The sequence below is a fragment of the Brachycentrus maculatus genome, unplaced genomic scaffold, assembly GCF_059751285.1.
Source record: "Brachycentrus maculatus isolate JH-2025_06_01 unplaced genomic scaffold, ASM5975128v1 h1tg000121l, whole genome shotgun sequence".
Classification (NCBI taxonomy): Eukaryota; Metazoa; Arthropoda; class Insecta; order Trichoptera; family Brachycentridae; genus Brachycentrus; species Brachycentrus maculatus.
In genome coordinates, this window is record NW_028280874.1 from 1,623,139 (window position 1) to 1,647,473 (window position 24,335).

Consider the following 24,335-nt stretch of genomic DNA (forward strand, 5'->3'; position numbering starts at 1 on the left):
TAAAAACATGAAGCAACGATTAAATAAGGGAATGTGTTAACCATCAAGAATCAACAAACAAATTTATATTGTAATATAATATTTGCGAAAATTGAATTTTTTTATTGTGTATAATATAACAATAATATATGTAAAATATTGATTAAAAAGGATGTGAAAGGAACTCTACTTTTAAGACACATCGCTCACTCCTTTCAAGAACGTCACAAATCAAAAATCGTCAATTTTCAGTTGTGCATGTTTTCGGAATGCCCAGAAAATTTACTATATTCCAGCAAAAGAGGCATATTTTTAACTTAATATTTACCCGCTACAGGACAGAAAGTGTTGTTTTTGCATTTTGAAGAAAATATATTTTTAAATTATTTTTTTTTAAACATACTCAATAGTTTTCAAATGGAGAAAAACCTTCAAGTCTTACCTAAGAAGATCTGTTGTACGGTAAAAAGTTCAAAAAGTGGCTTGATACTTATTTTCAATACATTGTATTATATTTTTTAACTTTAAAAACGTTCTCCTCAAAAATCAAGTTTTTTGATTTATGACGTTCTTGAAAGGAGTGAGCGATATGTAAAATATTGATTAAAAAGGATGTGAAAGAAACTCTACTTTTAAGACACATGATGTGGCTTGCGGGTCTCAAATAAATGTATTTGTAAATATAAATGTATGTATGTGAATATATATAGGTATATATTTAATTTACTAATAAAATTCCTAAAAAAAATACTAATACTAATAATAATAATAATAACAATAAATCTTTATTCCAGCTTGACTAAGTGGTGGGTACAATACTTAGTCAGCCACTTATAAAAATAAAAAAAATAAAAATAAAAAAAAATAAAAATAAAAATAAAAATTAATAATAATAATAATAATAATAACTCTTTATTCCAGTTTGACTAAGTGGTGGGTGCAATACTTAGTCAGCCATATATGTTTTACAACATTTTTATACAATGAAATTAAAAACAATAAACAAATAAGAAAGTGCAAGAAAAAAGAAAAAATAATAAAACAATGAAATTTGTTTTGCAACATTTTTTTATAAAATGAAATTAAAATACACAATAAACAAATAAAAATAAAAATAATGAAAATATACGATAATATATTTTGGATCTCACATACTAATATAAGAGTTTCTGCTTAATAAAAAGCTTCTTTACATCTCACAAATAGATGTCTCTAGTGAAGTTCTAGTGATTCAAGAACAAGGTTTCTAAATTGGTTCATATATATTGAACTTCCAAGAATTTGAGTAGTGTGGTTGTCAATAATGGGTAGAATTGGTGAATGTTACACGTGTGTAAAGTGATCATTCAAACCAGCCTATGACGGTCGTCAGCCCCGTAAATGCCCAGACTTCCATATTCTTCTTCATCTTTGATGAGATGTCAAAAAAAAAATAAAATAAAAAAATAAATAAAATTAAATGATTGTTTAATTACATTTACCAGTCTATGAAATATCGTTTAACCTAAATACCCATAATTCCATATTCTTCAGCATCTTTGTAGAGATATCAATTATTTATATATTGGATTTTATAAAGACCATTTAAACGCCGTGTCCAAATTAGGTACTTTTAAGCATATAAGAAAAATAAAACCGAATAATATATCAAGCTTCGTGTGCTTCCCACAGAATCTAGGGATTTTCTCTATTCAACTCATTCCTTAAGCCAAAGGTGCTATTTGATATCAGGAAATCAACCCTGACCACGTTTTTCAAAAATATCTTTTAGTTAAATGAAATAAAAAAGCACATATCGGTCACTCCTTTCAAGAACGTCATAAATCAAAAGATCTGTTGCATAGTAAAAAGTTCAATAAATGGCTTGATATTTATTTTTAATACATTGTGTTATATTTTTAAACTTTAAAAACGTTCTCCTGAAAAATCAAGTTTTTTTATTTATGACGTTCGTGAAAGGAGTGAGCGGTATTTAGTATGCTTGTATGTATACGTAAGTATTTTCAACTTGGTGGTATGATAAAATTACACTCTCCTTATCATTCATCGTTCACTTTGTGTAATATGTTTCGTATATTAAAAAAAACCTTGTTAACTTTGTGATATGTAATCTTTAAATGTGACCTTTAAAAAATATAACACTTATTACCAAAACGTGTTAAAATTAATAATATTTAACAACAACATTAACAAGTGATTTTTTTTTTCACAGAAAAAGGCGTTAATGTTTCAAATTGCATTTTTACATTTAAAGTAGCGGATATGACTTAAATGAGTAATTTAAATTTGAAATACAATTTTAAAACATTAATTTACCCATAACGTTCCCTCAGATAACGTGGTATCTATCTCAGCGTTATAGGGAGGTTTACTGTATTTCCCAAGTTAAACTTAAATTTAAAAAAAAAATTGTTTGAAATACGATATTTTAAGGACTAATATTGAAGGCGCCGTTCATGTTAAATAAAAGGGCGATATTTGTTTTTCACAAACGAAGATAAATGTTGAAGTTGGAAGTCGAATGGCGAATTTAAGATTAAGGGAAAAGTTTCGTCCCTAAATACGTTCCATGTGGCGGGAGATTCTCTCTCTGACATTTTTATACCATCCTGGATATATCACGTCGAGAAAATGGCATATTTTGCAAATCCATACTGAACGGGGGAGATAAGGATTAACGTACGCACATTGAGGTTTAATTTAATATTGCTTATGTAAAATACCTAACTTTTTCTAATTACATTTTTTAAAAATATGTATTTAAGTCCAGTATTCGTTAAGTCGCAACTTAATTTTCTCTAAATCCAGGTAACATTTTACGTAATTGATTTTTTCTTAAATCATCGTTTTTGTATTGAAAAAATAAGTTTTTCATCAAGATAAAAATAGTTTTTGGAGTAAAAAAATTAAATGAATATTTTTTCTATATGTATCCTTGAATATAAAGAAATATCCAAGATACATTCTTTAAAAAAAATTGGGCGTGAACCTCATATCTGAGTCCCAAGATAGACTAAGGAAAATATGGAAGTCTGGGTATTTACAAGAACCTTTACCTATTACAGGCTGGTAAATTAATCACTTTCACACGTGTCACACTCACCATTCTACCCATAATTGTCAGCCACAATACTAAAAATATTGAAACTCATACATATATGTACATATCACTGAGTTCACTGGTTCATCTACATATGTTGGTTTTTTAGTACCTATACTTAAATATTAAATTGCCCTAAATATTTATAAAACATTTAAATATTCTTGCATTTTTATATAAGTCATTATTTTGTGTTCAGAAAATAAATCAGAATTACAAAACGTGCGCCCTTTTAATGAGAATTTCATAATTTAACGATCCTTTGGATAAAAATAAACTTCTATTTTTGTTTTCTTTAACAAAATTTAGTTGTCAAAAAACCACGAAGGGTATATATATATTATTCAATACCGCCCTTGTATTTTTAGCTCAGTATAAGGAAATTTTTATAGCGAATTCCACTTCCATTATTAATAAACCGTCCTAGTTTCAAAAGTAACAGACAACTCCTGATACAAATAATGCTTTCCGAAAGCATATGCGTATATGATATTTTCATTCCAATTTTCAAACCACTAAATCACACGCATCTCAACCCTTTCTCATCAACGTAACTGTGTGGCAGATACACAAAATCCCTGAAAGCCTCCCCGACATGATACAAACAGTCTGAAATTGTTTTATTATTACAGAGAGAATCTAAATTTGAAACTTTCGTTGTCTTATTGAACTTAAAAGACCTCTTTTCGTCTACATGAAAAAAAATGTTTTGTGTTTTTTTTTTAAACTGAAGACTAAACTAACTTACTACGCCGCTTTCCTCAGGGGTAGGCAAGAGAATGGAACGCCACACTACTCTGTCTTTGTAAACAATCTTCGCCTCTTTCATGTTCATGTATATCTCCTCATACATACCCGCCGACTATTCTGATAAAAACATAAATTAATATATACTTAGATTCAGTTGTTTTTTTTTTACATTGAAATTTTACTTTCATGCTGATATTTCTTGGTAAAGCTGCATTTGAAAAAACAAAACGACAACAATATAGCTTTTTCACTTTTATTTTGTTTGAACAGTGTCTGGGTTTCGTCGTTACTGACACCATTAGATAAGATGGTGTCGGTAACGACGAAAACAATAAAATCTATCGTGTCATAATTTAACTGCAAGTTTTTTTTCCTTAAGTAATATTTTTTTATCTTACCTCACACGATTTATACAAAAACCAGAAATTAGAAAATAAAACATTTTTTTCATCAATATTTTACTTTTTGTATTCCCATGTACATTTTTTTTAAAAAGAAAGTTTAGTATGGGCACCAAATTTACTGAATTTTTATGTAAGTGTTTTACATTTTCCTGGGATTCATCATTTTCAAGGGAATAAGCATTAAAATATCTCGTTTAAACATTCAAATAAGAAGATTAGAAATTATTTGAAAGGATCTATCTACATAAAGGGAAGATCTTGCAATATTTCTGTTCCAGTGAAAGAGTCAATATAATTAAATATTTTATAAAGGAAACAACCGAAGGTGAACATTTTCTACCAAAAATTTAGGGGTGCTTGAGAATAGAGATTTCTCTCAAAATCTCCAAGAAAAAGAACGTCAACTTTTGATATGCTGCTCTAGAATATAATATAACTACTTGTGAAATAATTCCTATTTTGACATCTTAACATAGATGAGGAAGAATATGGAAGTCTAGGTATTAACAGAGCATATAACCTGTCATATGAAGGTGGGTTAGTGATCACTACTTGTAACGTGTAACATTCACCATTTTACACGGTCTTAAAAAAAAATATTTCTCTCTCACCGGTGCACGGTGCGTTATATTGGCAATCTAGCGGAACTTTATTATTTTTTTCGATGGCTTATATTTTGAAAAAAATATTTTATTCCAATAGAAAACAAACCATTTTACAAAACTGTTTAATTATTTTTAAATTAAGTCATTCCGAAAAATACATAATCGTATCGGAAACCCGAGCTTCAGCGCGCCGTTGGGGGTGAGCGGTTTTAAACGAATGCGCATCAGTCGCTTGAGTCATCATATTATAAATTTATGTTATGTATGTGTAATATTTGTTTATATTTTTATAGTATTAATTTATCAAGGTATACTGTACGTGTTTTTATTTGAGTAAATATTATTTCATTAGCCTGCAAAGTCTTGTTGAACTTATAGCTCGTAAATATAAATTATAATTGGTTTATTCCAATTATAACTAGGCTTTTAGTATGCCATACCCTAAAATACCGTACTATGATAGTATTTTTATAAAAGCTTAACTTATATTCTTATTAGCATATATAATAACTTTTTGCTTAATTTGCCATACCCATACATTTTTTTCTCAATTTCAGAATGACTACGTAAATTTCTCGTCAGGCTATTTTTGACATATGGGTCGTAGATTCGAAACGCGTGAGAGTTGAAGCCATAATTGCATATATTTTGGAGCAATTTAATATGCTTTCAGTGTTATTTAAGATTTTGACTAGTTTTAAAACAAAAATCAGAAGTGTTTGTCAAAAAATTGGGCAAAAGTGGAATAAATCGGGTAGATCTCGAAAACAATTCTTGAGTTCAAATTCTTTATAGATTATTCAAAGAAATCTTATGTTTTCTAATATTTTTACTCAAGTTCTATCAAGTACTTTGAAAAGTAGCTCAATTTGTAGGCCTTGTAGGCCTTGAAAGGTTTTTGAATCGTGTGCATCGAAGGTCAAAAAACGAAAAATACAAAATCATGTTAAATTAACAACCCAACAAGAGTTGTCCTTGGCCACAGTAATCAAACTGAGAAAAACTGGAAAAAGAGATTCTGCCGCCTTCATCAGAGAGTTATCTTCTGCCTTCCTAACAATAAAAAAATATTTCAATAAAAAATAAGCCGAATTATCTGCGGATTAAGCACTACCTATAAAATAATCTAAAAACCCATCAGTATGATATCATAAGGCAACAAATGATAGATATAAATAGGAAACAATATCCACCTTACTAAGCGAAAGAATCTGTGAAATTCTCCAGCAATCACCATCAACGAAATTTCAGCTGAAATTCCGCTTTAGTCACTTAACGATCATACTGGGACGCGATTATCCAAGGTTCAAGAAGAAGTGCTTGAAACTCTTTGTTACTCGAAAAACATTAGTTAAAATAAAATTCTAAAGTGGGTCTGTCATGGTGCCGACAAAATAGGTACCGACAAAATTTTCAGAAGACCATCATACAGACAAAAAATTGTTTAGTATTACTATGATGTCAATACAAATATGTATACTTATAGTGGAACTGTTAAACACAACAAAAAATATATTTGGCAAAATCGTGCACCATTGTCGACTAAATATTGGCACCTCATTTAATTGGTTTTATTAAAGAAACGGCGAACACAATGACTACAGAAGTTGATGAAAGAAAATAATTTTTATGAAATTACGACACTTTCTCCAACAAAAATACTTGTGAATGAAATAAAAATGCACGTGAAGCTTACGATGAATTTTGTATGATAGACGGTAAAGTATCCGATGCCATGTGATCATGTTTATCTATTCAAACAGAACTTAAAATATGAGTTTAATGAATCAGAAGAATATTTAAATAATAGTGATTCTGAATAAAACATAACTTGAATATTCTCCATTTTCAAATAATTCCTGGCCTCATACACGAATATATACCTTTCTTTTACAAACATTGGTGATGACGTTTTATGCATATATGCATCTACAACAAATATTTAAATAATATTAATATCTGCCAAAACATTTAAGTGTAATACAAACACATTTAACTGTGACCTCTTTTCATAAAGCATGAAAGTTGTTTTAATACCCATTTTATCATATCTTTCTAGAAATACTATAAGATAAATACAAAATGTTCACTCAATCATGTATTTTATAAGTGATAGTATCCAAAAACCTACTAAAACCGGTATATTTTAAGCGTAATAATAAAGTACCCCTAGATTGCCAAAATAACGCACTGTGCGGTGGAAGAGAATTCTTTGCCATTGAGTCCACAGTAGTAAGACACGCTTGTCAAATTTACATAATATCAATTTAAATGACAATGGGTTGAATAGATGTTCCTGATAACCGCAATGAAAAAATTGACATCTTAACATGGACGAAGAAAAATATGGAAATCTGGGTTTTTACAGGATTAACGACCTGTCATAGGCTATATATATATATATATATATATATATATATATATATATATATATATATATATATATGTATATATATATATATATATATATGTATATATATATATATATATATATATATTTATATATATATATATATATGTATATATATATATATATATATGTATATATATATATAAACATATATATATATATATATATATATATATATATATATATATATATATATATATATATATATATATATATATATATATATATATATATATATATATATATATATATATATATATATATTTATATATATATATATATATATATATATATATATATATATATATATATATATATATATATATATATATATATATATATATATATATATATATTTATATATATATATATATATATATATATATATATATATATATATATATATATATATATATATATATATATATATATATATATATATATATATATATATATATATATATATATATATATTTATATATATATATATATATATATATATATATATATATATATATATATATATATATATATATATATATATATATATATATATATATATATATATATATATATATATATATATATATATATATATATATATATATATATATATATATATATATATATATATATATATATATATATATATATATATATATATATATATATATATATATATATATATATATATATATATATATATATATATATATATATATATATATATTTATATATATATATCACACAGTAACCTGTTTATTTAGCAGAGACCATTATAAAATGTACGTAAGATTAATCCCGAATTATGTTACATACTAGAAACACCTGAAATCATGATTTCGAATCCAGATCTGTGAACAAGGATTTATATCTGATTCTGATTTTATTTTTTACAACACCGTGTTTTTTTCTCAAAATGTTGAGAAAAACAAAAACGTTATTCATTAATACCTTGCACAGTACAAGATTCATTCCCTAACTATACCAGTTAAAATAGCTAACTCAGCCAATTTAGAGTGACTTGAACTTTTGTTTGAAGGGGGATTACCATTTATCGGACATAAAGTTTAGAGCTGTTTTCGTACAGATCAAATAAAAAGCACTGTCTGTTGAATTTCTCAACAGCGGAGGGGCGGATAGGCCGACTTAAGGGCGTACTAAAAGGCAGCTAGCTAAGCAACCCACCCACGTCAAACTATCGGACTGAATTAAAACAACTTAAGATGTTTTACTGCTGGTGAGAAAAGTGAGTTTACTTTACGTTTTAAAAATATACGACTCCGCACTTTTGGAAATCCAAGATGCAAATGGCACAAAAGAAATCATTTTTCGTTCAGTGAATTACAAATACTTTAATTAATGAATAAGTCTGTTTTTTTCTTGAAAAATTGTGTTCAGATACATTATGGCACATTTCATAAAACTTTATAAAGTAAAACTAGAAGTTTGTTTTAAACTACTTTTACTTTGGTACTCTCCAACCTTTTCATGTCCAATTCTGAAGGTTTTTGTTGAAACTGGTTAGAGAAAATTACCAAAACAGTGGTTAAAAACAATGTTTTAGTTTTATTGTATAGTATTTTGATGGATATGTATTTAAGCAAGCGTATTGATATTTTGAAACAGAAACATAGCAACGTAGGTATACATTATGTTATTATGTATGTATTATCAGATATAAGTATTACTAGGCACTGTAGTATATTTGAATAGAAACTCGTCTGCGAAACTTGTGTCACGGGTTCTATTCCCGTCATTTGCAAAATTATTGCAAAATACATTTTTTTCCCATCGGTTTGAATATCTGTGGTGTATTTTTCTCAATTATTTTCCCTTTGCTTAAATATATCCTATATTTAAAAATTGAGGTTTGAAATTTCTGGCAAAAATAAACGAAAATCTTTTATTTTTATTAAAGCGCTTTTAATAAGTTTTATTTGGATACATGTTTGGGGATGTGGTGAAGAGGAAGAAGACGGTCGTATTGAATATGTATTTATTGGTCAACAAGGGCTACACGAAACGGTACGGTGTAACGATGACGTAGTGTGACGTGACGGGGTCGAATCGATGACGTATCTGCGGAGTTGTAGCGTTGTGGCAGCGTAGATGGACTGTCGGGCTGACCGGAGTATCTTCGTGATGTTGACGAGGGTGCTGGACTGGAGATCGTAGCGAGGTCTTGATACGGTGTTCTCGTGACGACGTTGGTAGATGGGTGTCGACTGTATGATGGTACTGGCTACGTTCCCAGTGTAGGAGTGAGATGTCGATCTTCGTAGTCGCGCTCCCGGTGGAGAAATGAGGTGGTACTCGACGAGCTCCCGGTGGAGAAATGAGATAGCGAGGCACGGGCTGTACCCCTTTTATGTCGTTTGGGAACTCTTTGTTCCTTTGTCTCGGTTGAGGATCAAAGTCCGTTGACATGTTAGTCAAAACAAATCAGGTAGCCTTTCACTAGACGTGTGCACTTCTTTTGTTCCCGGTCACTGCCTCCTTTGTTCTACATAGTTGCAGTTATTGGATTCTGAGAATTCCCTATTTTTAGCGGCCTTATTGACTGCTACACATGTATGTAAAAAGCTTAAAAAGTTAAAAATGAACTCTTTGTTTACTTAAAATGATTGCAAAGAAAATAAATCTATCCCTATTTACTTGTCTTTATTTCGTTAGCGAATTTGAAGTCTCAACCGATGCAAAAACCAATTTTCATTTAATGATCATCTCAAAGCTTCTTCACAAGATGTTCGAATTCGTAAAAAATTAGGGAACAAACCAAAGAACCTCTTAAAGCTTCAGCTCATGATAAAACACGGCAGAATTATTGCTCACGAGTACCCGAGAAAAGTATTCGAACAACAATCTACTATTTTTAGAATATCTTATTAAAATTTCATAAAAAAAGATCTGAAAAACTCCGCTTAGTTCGGGATAAAATATAAATAAAAACCTGGTTGAAATACTCCGTAATATATTTATAGAATATCGAGAAAACGTAGGAGAATACGGTCGTCAGAGAATACACGTGACTGACAGAATATTTATTTTTATTTAACTTTTGCTTGGTATTATACCAATATATATAGTATTATACCACTTTATATGAATAGTGGTATTTACCAAGTAAAACTTTGTTAAAAATGGATTGATTATACCACAAAGTGACTGCGAATCAATTAATAAAATGGATGAATGAATGTAGTTTACAAAATTTCAAATGTTTTTCTAGAATTTTATTAAATAATTAAATAATATTTTTTTCATTCTTTGCTTAACTTTTTTTAGTACATAACACTTTAACAAGCTGACTGACAATTGTGTTGCTTCTCTGTTAGAGTAAACATAGGGAATTGAACGCTACAACACTCTGTCCATTTATTTCGTTTGCAAACATTCTTCCTCTCACCCACATTCGTGCATTTCCTCAAATGGTTAATATCCGCCGATTACTCTAACTTCTGACATGATCCCTTTAAAATAATTGTAGAACTTAACCATGCCAAAATTTCCTTGGCTTTCTCTTCTCCTATTTCCTAACTAAACTCGTTTCATGACTAAGTTTTACTGTTCTTTTTTTACTCATTCGTTTCACATGTCTAAACCATCTCATTACACATTTCTTAATTTTATCGATAATGCTTATCTCAGCCTTGCATTCTTTCCTTATTTCTTTCAATATATATTTTTAAATATTGACATTTCTTATTTCGCAGATGGTGGCGACGGAGGATGTGGGTCCTGGAGGAGGCCCGGCAACAGAGGCGTCTGCTGGAACATTCGGAAAGCTCAGACAAACACTGTCATCGTCATTGCTCACCGCACAGGACAGGGGTGAGTATCACCGTTATTTTTCATAAAAAACAACACCAAGAGTTCCTACCAGAGACAACCAGTGATATTTTCGGCAGTGAATTTCACTTTAAAAATATAAGCATTTTAAATAATTTTTCTTCTGTGCGTGTCGTGTCAGGTCTTCCTGATGTCGATATCATTTTACAGTAATTGTAGGTAATCTTGGGGAGCTCTAAACAGTGCCTCGACGGACCTATCTCCGTCCAATCGCGTATATTCTGGAGCCAAGAAATCTGTCTTCTGCTTACATCTCGTCGACCTTCTTTTATGTAAATAAAATGACGTATTATTTAAATATGAAATAAAGATAAAGTGACGAATATCTGTAAAGTAGTATTGTTGTATACTTGCAAATTTCTCAGCGCACTGACTTTACTCATTTAGTTAATATTTTATTTTATTTTTTATGTGTTAATATTATTTTAAATTAAACAAAATATTTTTTTGTGGTTATCAATCAAAGGTAGAATGGTGAATGTTGCATGTGTGTAATGTGATCACTTAACCAGTTTACACATCTCAGGTCATAACTCCTATCATCTATGTTGATAAGTCAAAAAATATAGAAAGAAACTAGTTTATTTTGCCTTTAAGGAGGTACTTATATCTTAAAATTTAATTCATTCATATAATTTCAGACTAAATTTATATGTTGGTAGTATAAAATAAAAATAATTAAAATTGCGTAACATAAATTCGCAATGAGACATTTTTAAGACGTGGAAGCCCATAAACTCTCTTGATACCGTTCCGAATAAGATTACCGATAAAAATTAATCTCCCTTAAGAATACTTAAAACCTTTTTAACATCTCTAAGTAAAAAAATAAACACTGAAACGCCTCTTAAATTTTTCATTACGGAAAACGTTTACGGGTGAATCCGGGGTACGGAGATTTCTCATTTGCCATCAACCCTCTGTAGAGGGGACCCTTGACCTGAAATATTTTCTAAGCCTTTGGGGTAAGGGTAGCCGAGTCTACACTTTATATCATTTTTTGCCAACCAAATGTAATATCTCATTACTTTTTTCAAATGTTAAGTATTGAAATACCTTTTAGAATATGCGAGTACCGAAATTATGCCGTTTTTGCAAAGATCATGTAAAAAGTATATTATTCTTTTCATATTTATAGAATTTCTTTCTCAATATATACATTTTATTCATTTTAACCACATATGTATCCATATAGTTTACTATTATACTTCAATATGCCCACCAATGCCGCATGTGATTTTTTAAAAACATTTTTTGCGGAATTATTACCCCGATGTATGAATGTTTTCTTTTATACACTTGTGTAACGTTCACCATTATTATCCAAATTGCATTAATATTTAAGGATATAAATATTCACTATTATTGGATTTCTTTCGCATGTTAGTTGTAATTTTGATAGATTTGATGATAAATTTTAGCTGCCCGTAATAAAACAATAAATGTTAAGTAATTCTGTACCACTCAAAATTCAGTTTGAGTGGGAGGAAAGTTTTTTTTAAATATTGTTAATTTAAATAACATTTTTATCTGAAATTTCTTATCACCTTATATCTGAAGACCATACCAATTTTACATGCAAAAGAAACAGTTCTTTAACCAATTAAATTTAACTTCAGTCAGTTTTCAAAAAAATCTCTTTGTGATTCCTTTATTATTCTCTTTTTAATAATAGTAAAAATAATAATTATAGACCGAGCAATAATGAAAAGGCTGTTGTCGAAACCGCTTGGAAAAAAAATGTACAGAAAAGTGGTTAAAAACATAGTTGTTTTATTTTTATGAAGTTTTATTTATAATTTAAAAACATTCAATATAATGAGAGTGTTATACTATATTACATTAATTGTTTCGGCATTCACTTTGTGGTAAGAAGAAATGATGAAATTGTAAAATGAAAACATCTGTTTTTTTACCACTAGAGTTTATTTTATGACTAGTTTCGGAAGATATGCTTCCACCTTCAGGTCTAAATGTAAACTAAATGTAGTTTACATTTATGCCTGAAGATGTAAGCATAGCTTCCGAAACTAGTCGTCATAAAATAAACTCAATTGGTAAAAAACAAATATTTTTCATTTTACAATACTATATTACCATACCACAAAACTTATTACGCTTTTAAAATACAAAGTACACATTTAATTTTCATATGAAAATTCAGTAAGGGTTGAAAAATCTCGTATTGTGTATTCAGAGGAATATTTTTCGCGAACCTTAATTAGCCAATCTACCGTGTAAGCCTATTAGAGGGTAGCATTTACCGTTCGTGAGCTATCTGGGGAGAAGAGGCTCTAGTCTGGCTGCACTAAGGGTGGGGGGTGGAAGCGTATAAGGTGTATTACGTAATGTGGTCGTTGTTTCTCCCCGATGCTATCCACTACGTGGTGGCTGTATAAGAAGAAAGCTTAACGTAAAAGCTCCCATTACCTGCAGTTAGCTCATGCACGTATGTGTGCAATAAACGTACATGACAATGTCGCTGGAACAGGGTGTTTCTACCGTTAATTAACTAAAAGTTTTTTTCACTCGTGATGTTATTTGAGTAATATTTACGAAATGTGTCCAAATCTTCATTGACAAATCTGGATTTCGTCCACTTAGAAGATATATTTTTGAACATCAATATTTCAACATTAATGAAGATATATTTTTAAAACAAATAACCCACAAAACGTCTATTTTAGATGCTTACCTGCAGGTAGGAAAGTAAGGATAGGGAAGGTTATTGTGAAAAATACATCACAAATACTCTGACTAATTGAAAATAAATCTTTCATGAATTAATTTTGCAACTGGCGGGAATCGAACCTGAATGGCAGTCGACCGTGTACCCAACTTCGCCTTGGCGCTTTCCTCTATAATATACAAGTCTGGGTATTTATAGAGCTTACAATTTGTCATAGGCTTATTTGAGTTATCACTTTATACACGTGTATCATTAACCATTCTATCCATGATTTGACTACCACACTAGTCTTATTTCAGAAGTAGTATATGTATCTTCAGCTGACGCCTTAAGAGCCGAACAAAAGGGCTTAGTCTCTTTTTTGGAGAGGCACAGCGTAACTAGTATAAAATAAGTTTAAAGTATAAATGTCTAGTAAATTAATTCAAATGTAATATTTTTTGTAGCTACTCGCATATTACATAAATAAAAATAAAATAAAATAAATACTTCATTTTATGCTTTTTTTGACCTGCGAGTTCCCTAGCACCATTTATGGTTGAGTTCAGTAATTTTTTATTAAACAAAGACCTTCTTGAAATGTATGTAAAATTCAAAGACAGATTAATGTGGCTTTTTGCCTAGCCCTGTGTGGAAGCTGCATGATAGTAGTTAGTTAAAATGACGGATTTTTAATGATGTCTAATTCAAATCTTAGTACATTTATTTTTTTTAAATATATGCTGCGTTGCGATTTACCTGAAAAACAATATTTTTAAAATTGTATTTTTTCGGGAATTTACAGATTTACAAAAAAATATATATATAATGAAAAACAGTAACATTTATAAAAATAAAGCCAATTAAACAATTCCATATTATTTTTTTGACATCTCATCAAAGATGAAGAAGAATATGGAAGTCTGGGCATTTACGGGGCTGATGACCGTCATAGGCTGGTTTAAGTGATCACTTTACATACGTGTAACATTCACCAATTCTACCCATTATTGACAACCACACTACTCAAATTCTTGGAAGTTCTATATATATGAACCAATTTAGAAACCTTATTCTTGAATCACTTGAACTTCACTAGAGACATCTATTGGTGAGATGTAAAGAAGCTTTTTACTAAGCAGAAACTCTTATATTAGTAGGTGAGGTATAAATAATATGAAAATAACTCCTGTAATTGGAGATAATCCAGATTTTGTGAACAAGTATTTGGACACACTCAAAATGTTGTAAACAATTCCACATTTATTTTACAACTATTTAAATATTAAGAGATAAAAAAAAAGATAAAAAAAGAGTGGGGGTGTGTGTGTGAGGAAGGGAGTAAAAGGATAAGGGTATGGTACAAAAAATAGAAATTGCAGGAAGGAAAAGGAAAGAAGAGGAATTAATGAGAGTGGTTAAATAATAATATGATGATAGATAGGACTGTATTACCAACAAAGATAAAATAAAACTAATTTTAAATGGAAGTTATTACAGTTAAAGAAATCCCTGTTTTTAAAATGATCCGGAGAGCTCTCTGAATAGAGAAGTGTTAAACTGTACGAGCACATCCATTTTACCCAACCCAAAGCCACCAAGTTCCATGAGGAATATACTGCACTCGTAGCCATATAAAACTCTCCCAAGCCCTCCATAAACCTATTTACTGAACCTCTTGTACAGCTTTTTACTGCATCAGAAATGTAATGCAACGTTTTATGCACAAACAAATGAATTTTAAAAAAAACTTTGATGTATCGAAATCAAACAGTTATGTAAACATATGTACATAACACAAATTGAATCTTATAAAATAAATTTCATTTTATGGTTAGCATTGTACATTTGAAGGATTATATGATAAAATCACACTCTTCTTATCATTCATCGTCCGCTTTAACACAATTTAAATTTAATTTACCGGGTTTCTCAAATCAACCATAGATGGCTCCCGAGAACTGAAATATATGATTTATGACATAAGTATCAATCATGGGTAGAATGGTGAATGTTACTGGTGTATAAAATGATCACTGAAACCAGCGTTTGAATTGTCGTAAGCTTATAAATACAGAGATTTCCACATTCTTCTTCATCTAATGTTGACATTTCAAAAATTTAAAAAGAAACTCCTTAGTGGAGAAAACCCAGATTTGTTAATGACTTAATTAGTTACTTAGAAATGTTTTTTTTTTAAATCTTAACTTGGATTTTTTAAAATAATTTATTTACATCATAAAAATGTAACGATTATATGCTCCTTCAAATACAGATAAGGGCTTTCTAAAACTCTTAAGAAGATATATATATATATATATATATATATATATATATATATATATATATATATATATATATATATATATATATATATATATATATATATATATATATATATATATATATATATATATATATATATATATATATATATATATATATATATATATATATATATATATATATATATATATATACATATATATATATATATATATATATATATATATATATATATATATATATATATGTATATATATATATATATATATATATATATATATATATATATATATATATATATATATATAATATATATATATATATATATATATATATATATATATATACATATATATACATATATATATATATATATATATATATATATATATATATATATATATATATATATATATATATATATATAGATAAGGGCTTTCTAAAACTCTTAAGAAGATATATATATATATATATATATATATATATATATATATATATATATATATATATATATATATATATATATATATATATATATATATATATATATATATATATATATATATATATATATATATATATATATATATATATATATATATATATATATATATATATATATATATATATATATATATATATATATATGTATATATATAAATATATATATATATATATATATATATATATATATATATATATATAAATATATATATATATATATATATATATATATATATATATATATACATATATATACATATATATATATATATATATATATATATATATATATATATATATATATATATATATATATATATATATATATATAGGGTCCGCCATCTAAAGTTTTTTTTTTCAACTAGTGCTTATTTCGTGAATGGTAACACTTAGCTCATGTATGATTAGTTTTATCCTTCCGCTGAGCGAATATGGTTGTGTATACGCTTGAACAACGCTGGGAAATATTGCGACATTACTTTGAAAATCATGGTAATGTTGCAGAATGTGTGCGAAAATTGCGTACGGTTTTTGGAAGAAGAGAAGCACCGTCAGCTCCGTATGCTCGTTATCTTGTGAAAAAAGTGAAAGAAACTGGCATCCTCATCGATAAACCAAAGCGTGAAAAGCCAAAAACAGTGCGTACACCCGAGAATATCGATGTTGTGGCAGAAAGTGTGCGTGAAGCGCCATCAACATCAATTCACCGTCGTTCTCAACAATTGAACATTTCGGAGACATCATTGAGACGAATTTTGCATAAAGACCTTGGTATGACGCCATACAAAGTCCAATTGGTTCAGGAGTTGAAGCCAACTGACCATCCAATGCGTTTTCGCTTCGCTGAGTGGGCCTGCGATCGACTTACAGAAGATGCCGATTTTGCCAAAAAAATCATCTTTTCGGATGAAGCTCATTTTGATCTTGGCGGGTATGTAAACAAGCAAAATTGTCGTATTTGGGGCACAGAAAACCCGCACGCATACATTGAAAAGCCGGTACACCCAAAACGAGTCACTGTTTGGTGCGGATTTTGGTCCAGAGGCATAATTGGGCCATTTTTCTTTGAAAATGAGCAAGGAGTGGCCGTTACAGTCAATGGCGATCGTTATCGGGCCATGTTGAACGGATTTTTGTTCACAAAAATTGAAGAGGAGGATATTGGCAACATTTGGTTTCAACAGGACGGCGCTACGTGCCACACAGCCGAAGCTACGAAGTTTTTTTTTTATAGTATTTTCGAAAAAAAAAAGTTATTTGGCGGACCCTTTATATATATATTTATATATATTTATATATATATATATATATATATATATATATATATATATATATATATATATATATATATATATATATATATATATATATATATATATATATATATATATATATATATATATATATATATATATATACATATATATATATATATATATATATATATATATATATATATATATATATATATATATATATATATATATATATATATATATATATATACATATATATACATATATATATATATATATATATATATATATATATATATATTTATATATATTTATATATATATATATATATATATATATATATATATATATATATATATATATATATATATATATATATATATATATATATATATATATATATATATATATATATATATATATATATATATATATATATATATATATATATATATATATATATATATATATATATATATATATATATATATATATATATATATATATATATATATATTTATATTATCCACTGACACTTCGTGATGGAATTGCATTTTTAATTTATTATTAGATTAAAACCAATATTTTTAGCTTTTCCACTTTTTTATTTGACCAGCGACCGGGTTTCGTCGTTACCGACATCATCAGACTGGTGATGTCGGTAACGACGAACCGACATCATCAGACCAGTCTGATGATGTCGGTAACGACGAAACCCGGTCGCTGGTCAAATAAAAAAGTGGAAAAGCTAAAAATATTGGTTTTAATCTAATAATAAATTATATATATATATATATATATATATATGTGTGTATATATATATATATATATATACATGTACATGTATATATATAAACGAGAGGGTTAATGTTTGGATAAAAAGCAATCTGTGTTCTGTATACGTTTCACTTCCGCTGCATTAAATCTTCACCCGTTACATTTCGATTCGTTTAGTTTTATTCCGAACCGTTTCAGCCGGCTTTCACAGTGATGCCAAATCTCGTTTCTCGTTACACTTAATTTAATAACATAAAACTGGTATTCGCCATTTTCCAGCCGGGTTCTTTTATTCGGTAAGCGTCCACGGTCCATTTATTGAAATCGATTCTCCGATTTTCGGTACACGATTTGTCTTCTAATTAATGAAGGATATCGGTTTCTCACGTGTCGATGTCGATAAGGATCTCGGTTCATTATTTTGACGAATAATCGAGCTTTATTTTTCAAGCGTCTTATATTTGTTAAAGCAAGGATTTTATTTGCTTTACTTCAACCATTTAGAAACCACAATGTGATCAAATTTCATCCACAGTGAAAATAAAATACCCAAATTCTTAAAAAAAAATTGTTCCCGACTCACCCATATTCATGGGTGAGTCTGGGACAGCTGGTTATATGTTATTTAAATTCTTAAACTAAAATCCATTTCCACTATAAAATTATAAAATTACATAAAATCATAATTAAAGCTCTTATCTTAACTTAAATGTGATATAATTTTTATTTTAATACAATACTAAATCCACTCAATTCAAATTCATTTTGTTAGAACTTTTTATTTACATAAAATTATGGTTATAAACCCCTGCGATGTTGTGTATCTATTACATACAATTTTATCTAGCCTTCTACCAGTCTGATTATATTGGTAACGATAAAACTCGGTCACTGGTCTAATAAAATATTGTTTTTAAAAAGTATATAGTTTTTAATTATTTATTTTATTATGACAATACGTTTAACTGAGCTATTCAGATGAAATACCTTGAACTTTTTCCCAAAAAATATTTAAAAAATTAAATTCACTGACATTTAAAAAAAAAATTATCCTTGTTTTAAATACCGGAAACTCCGGAAATTGCGAACAAGACGAACGGTGCCACGATTTCTTTTAAAATACATCATCTCTATAAACTAGTTTCGTGTTTTGACGAGTGAAGTAAAATTTCATCAACACCGTGTTAAGCAATCAGATCTCTAAAGGTCAGAGAGATATTTTTCATTATAATTCAGAAAAATTGCGAAAAAATTATGTTATGTGAAAAAATAAGGAGTTGAAATATTTATTTAAGAACTCTTTTATTCAGTCGCCTGCTGTTTTTGGCTTGGTCGACATTTTTGCTGAGAAAACTAAGCAAACCAGAAAAAAAGCATTTGTTTATACAATGAAATCAACAGTTTTAAAAGGGTGAATTATGAAATGTTTAAAAATTAGTAAATATATCAATTCCATATTGAATAAGTCAACTCATAACACGAGCAAAATAAAATTACATAAAGATTAACAACATTTTGGGTGTGTCAGAATCTTTGTTCACAAATTCTGGGTTTTTCTCTACTTATAAGTTATTGATATTCATATTTTAACACAGATAAAGAAGAATATGGATTTTTAATGAAAGTTTTATCGTATTTTAAAGTGTTGAAGGAATGCATCGAAACACGTGTCATAATAGATGTTAAGAAATAGTGATAATAACTAATAAACCATATCCGCTCTCTAGGTGGAGCATATGGAGTCCACAAACTGTCTCCAGGCTTTTCTGTCGGCTGCCAGCTCCCTTGCATCCTCCCAAGTCAGATCCGCGTCCCGAAGTTCTGACGAGAACTGCCGACGAATTGTCAGCAGTGGTCGTCCTGGGCGGCGCGAACCTGATGCCTTGTAAAAGAGGCAAGCTTGATTAAGGCTCTCAGGAGGCATGCGGAGTATATGGCCAAGCCAACTGAATTGCCTTTTCTTGACGACAGTTGTGACCAAGATTTGCTGCGTCCTACGCCTTATATCTTCATTCCTCACAAAGTCAAACCACCGCACGCCTAAGATTCTCCGCAAACACCTTTTCTCAAAGCTTAGTACACGGCTGCTCTGGGCCCTTGTAAGGTGCCATGTTTCACAGCCGTATAAGAGAACAGGAGCAATGCAGGCATTGTAAAGTATATATTAACTATGTAAAACTTATAATATTATCTTACGATATGAACTAAGTAAAACTTATTTTATTTATTGTTTCGGCATTCACTTTTTGGTAACACATGATGAAATTATAAAAGAAAAACTACTACTACTACTACTACTACTACCATCACGCCGTTTCCCCGCAGGGGTAGGCAGAGAGGATGGAACGCCACACTCTTCTGTCCTGACATACACTTCTAGCCTCCTTCACATCCATACATCTAGTCATACATGCCCTCCGATTACGCAGACTTTTGACACCGCCAGATTTTAGGTTCTGATTGATCTGATCGTGCCAAGTCTTTTTCGGTCGTCCACGTTCTGTTTTCCCTCTCACATTCGCCACATATATTTTCTTAGTCATTCTCTCGCTATCCATTCGCTCCACATGTCCATACCACCGCAAAGAGCTCTTTCTAATCTTTTCAATTATCCCTCGTTCAGCCTTACATTCCTTTCTTATATCATCGTTTTTAATTCTGTCATACAATGATTTTCCACACATTCGTCTGAGGGAGCGCATTTCAACAGCATTCACTCTGCTTTCATCCTTCCTTTGCCAGTTCCATGTTTCGCTTCCATACATTAGTGTCGGTACTAGCACGCCGTTGTGAACCGCTAGCTTGGCTTCCATGGACATACTCTTATTCCCAATCACTCTGTTAAAAGCACCATTTATTCTATTCCCTGCATTCACTCTTCTCTCAATATCCTTATCCACTTTTCCATCCCTTGTGAACATGCTTCCTAGATATAAAAATTCTTGCACCTGTTCTAGGGATTCATTGTGCACGATAATCTTGCATTCTGTCAAATCTTTCTCTCTTTCAAACACCATGACCTTTGACTTACCTTCATTCATTGCCAGATCATTTTCCATACATACATCGTACATTCTTGACACTATTAGTCGAAGAAAAACTAGTCGTCATAATTAAATAAACGTAAAGTGTGTTTCTTTTATAGGTAAAACTTAAATTAAAAATGGATTGATTCTATCACAAAGTGACTACCGAATCAATCAATGAAAGAATATGGATGTCTGGATACTTACAGAGCTTACGACCAGTAATAGGCTTAAATAATTTTTAAAAATGGGAAAATATACCCATAAGTGACTTATTGTGCCGAACTAAAAGTGATGAATCAATTAATGAAAATGAATAAATAAGTTTTTGTTATAACAATTCATAATAAAATTGCAAATAGTTACCTATTTGCCTTTTTTCTGCAACTATTTCTTTATTACTATTTTATTCTAGTTTTTATATTTTCAAAGCGAGATTGAGATTGAAATTGAGAATCATATTTAGCGATCTGGTTTCATTTCTTTAAAATAGAATGGAACCATTTTCTAGAAATTTTATGTAATTGCTTTTGTTTGTGGCGCAAAGTTTCCTTAAAAGTGACATCTGCAAATAAATAACGAAAAGTTTTTCACTTTCACGAGAAATTTCGAGATTTTCATTTATTCTCCGTAAATTTCTTGATTTCAACCTTAAAATTAGAAACCTTTGGATTTTTAATTAAAAATACGTTTTTAAACACCCAAAATCACATTAAGATAACAAATTTTTAGATTTTTTCTTTCAAAAGTTGTGAAAGTTTGATAAAAACAACGTTATCTTTTTTTTTCTCCTACAAAAAATAGCACATTGTTTTTCTGTCTTTTGCAACTTACTTTACTGTTCACACACACACACACACACACACACACACACACACACACACACACACATAAAATGTACTTTATTTAGAAGATACATGTCTGGGTCCCCTTCAGAGTCCCTTTCAGAGTCCCCATTAGGTCCTCTGGGAGCGTTGTCGTGAGCGTTGTTGTTTCATCAGATTCAGCCCATTCAGATTTCAGAACTCGTGAGTTTTTCGCCAAACCCTCGATCATTGTTCTTCCCCATCCACCCTACTCACCAGATCTTCTTCTGACTTCTTCTTATTCTCCAAACTCAAAGGACCTTTGAAAAGATTTGAGACGATTCCGAGATTAAGTGCTGAAAGACATCATAAAAGAAGCGTTTTAGGTCTGTTTCCAAAAGTGGAAACACCGTCGGGATAAGTGTGTGCATGGAGGAGGTGTATTCTTCATAATTCTTTATGATTCCTAAAAATTCCCGACACCATGAAAATTCTGTCAGCAAAAAATATTTATACATGTACTAACTTATTTCATATTAAATTACTAGCTGCACCCAGCCACGAGTTGATAGGCTCAGTCAGATAAAATGCAAAGGAAGAAAACAGAATCTAACAGAACATGTCTAATTTGTTTTATTTCACAATACTTGTGGGTAAACAATAGTGTAATAATAATAAAACCCTCATCCGCACCCCAATGGTGCATAGGGCACTGCGTCATATAAACGCAGTGTTATCTTGATCGTTTTACACATGAAGGAAAGGTGATCAGCCCTCCGCTTCAAGTACCAGTCCAGGGTAATATTGAATAAATATTACAGTGAAAAAATCAATCATATTTATTCTTATCCCCCCTGGGAATCGAACCCGGGTCCTCCAGAACAGAAGCCGAGCGTGCTGACCATTACACTACGGAGGCGGACAATAGTTACAATACAATAGTTTAGCAGCCTTCAAAAAGCACGCTTTTCGCGATGCTTAGTATTGCGTGTGTTGCTATTACGTTTGACAAATGGCGGTGCTATTGAGGTAAAAAATCATTAAAAAATACCTATTGCGGGTATATTTAAGAGTAAAACATCACAGGTATTTTTGAATCCAACATCGTAACAAATAAAACAAAAAACGATTGAAAATTTATGAAAAAGGAATATTAACGTCTTTACTAATACAATTTTTTTAGTTCTGTGTTAAAACTAAAACCTTTTTTTCCGTGTACTGTAAAAAATTAACAATGATTGCAGATTGACATTACAGGTCTCATTGTTCATTGTATTACAAAACCTACCTACATATTTTGGGTTAGTTCATAATGAAAAGTAGATGAGTATTCTCCGAAGTTATATGGGGGGTTTTAATTGCAAACATTTTATTAAAGGTCTAAAACCAGTCTAATGCATCGCAGAACATTAGTACCGTTTTACGGACGGAATTACTCGTACTTTAAACTTGGAGATTCAACTCACCAGACCATGATAATTATCGTTAGCAAAATGTGTTGCTACTAAAATGTTCAGATACTTACTCTGTATTTTGTATATTGGGCACATTGTACGTTGTGTAGGTACATTAGAAAACCTTGTCATCCGCTCTCGGCTAGTCCGTCAGGTCCCATCGAACCGACAGAGTACGAGATTATTTTTTTAAAGCATTTATAAAGCAACTAATTCGGAATTAATAACAAGCTAAATAAATACTTCACCAATAAAAATATAAGCTTTTGTCCGTTTTATTGCAATGTTTTTTTATACAAAAAACGATACATACTCGTTCAGTAATTTTTTTACTTAATTTTTTTTTGATTTTACTCTAAATCCTCATTCAATTTTATATTTTCTGCGTACACCCAGCACTAAAGTTGAAGGACTAAAGCGGTTCTTCTTTATATATATATATATATATATATATATAT

The 24,335-nt window shown here is 29.6% G+C and overlaps 2 protein-coding genes across 2 annotated transcripts in view; one reads left to right on the forward strand and one right to left on the reverse strand.

The window, feature by feature from the left end:
* The window catches only part of brn (beta-1,3-galactosyltransferase brn), a 435,255-nt gene that overhangs the window by 230,080 nt on the left and 180,840 nt on the right, over nt 1–24,335 (reverse strand). The window lies entirely within an intron of this gene.
* The window catches only part of Fife (regulating synaptic membrane exocytosis protein fife), a 188,157-nt gene that overhangs the window by 118,526 nt on the left and 45,296 nt on the right, over nt 1–24,335 (forward strand). The window contains exon 3 of the mRNA XM_088259890.1: nt 10,965–11,082. Within this exon, the coding sequence (XP_088116016.1) occupies nt 10,965–11,082 (118 nt within the window). The remainder of the gene's footprint in view (nt 1–10,964; nt 11,083–24,335) is intronic.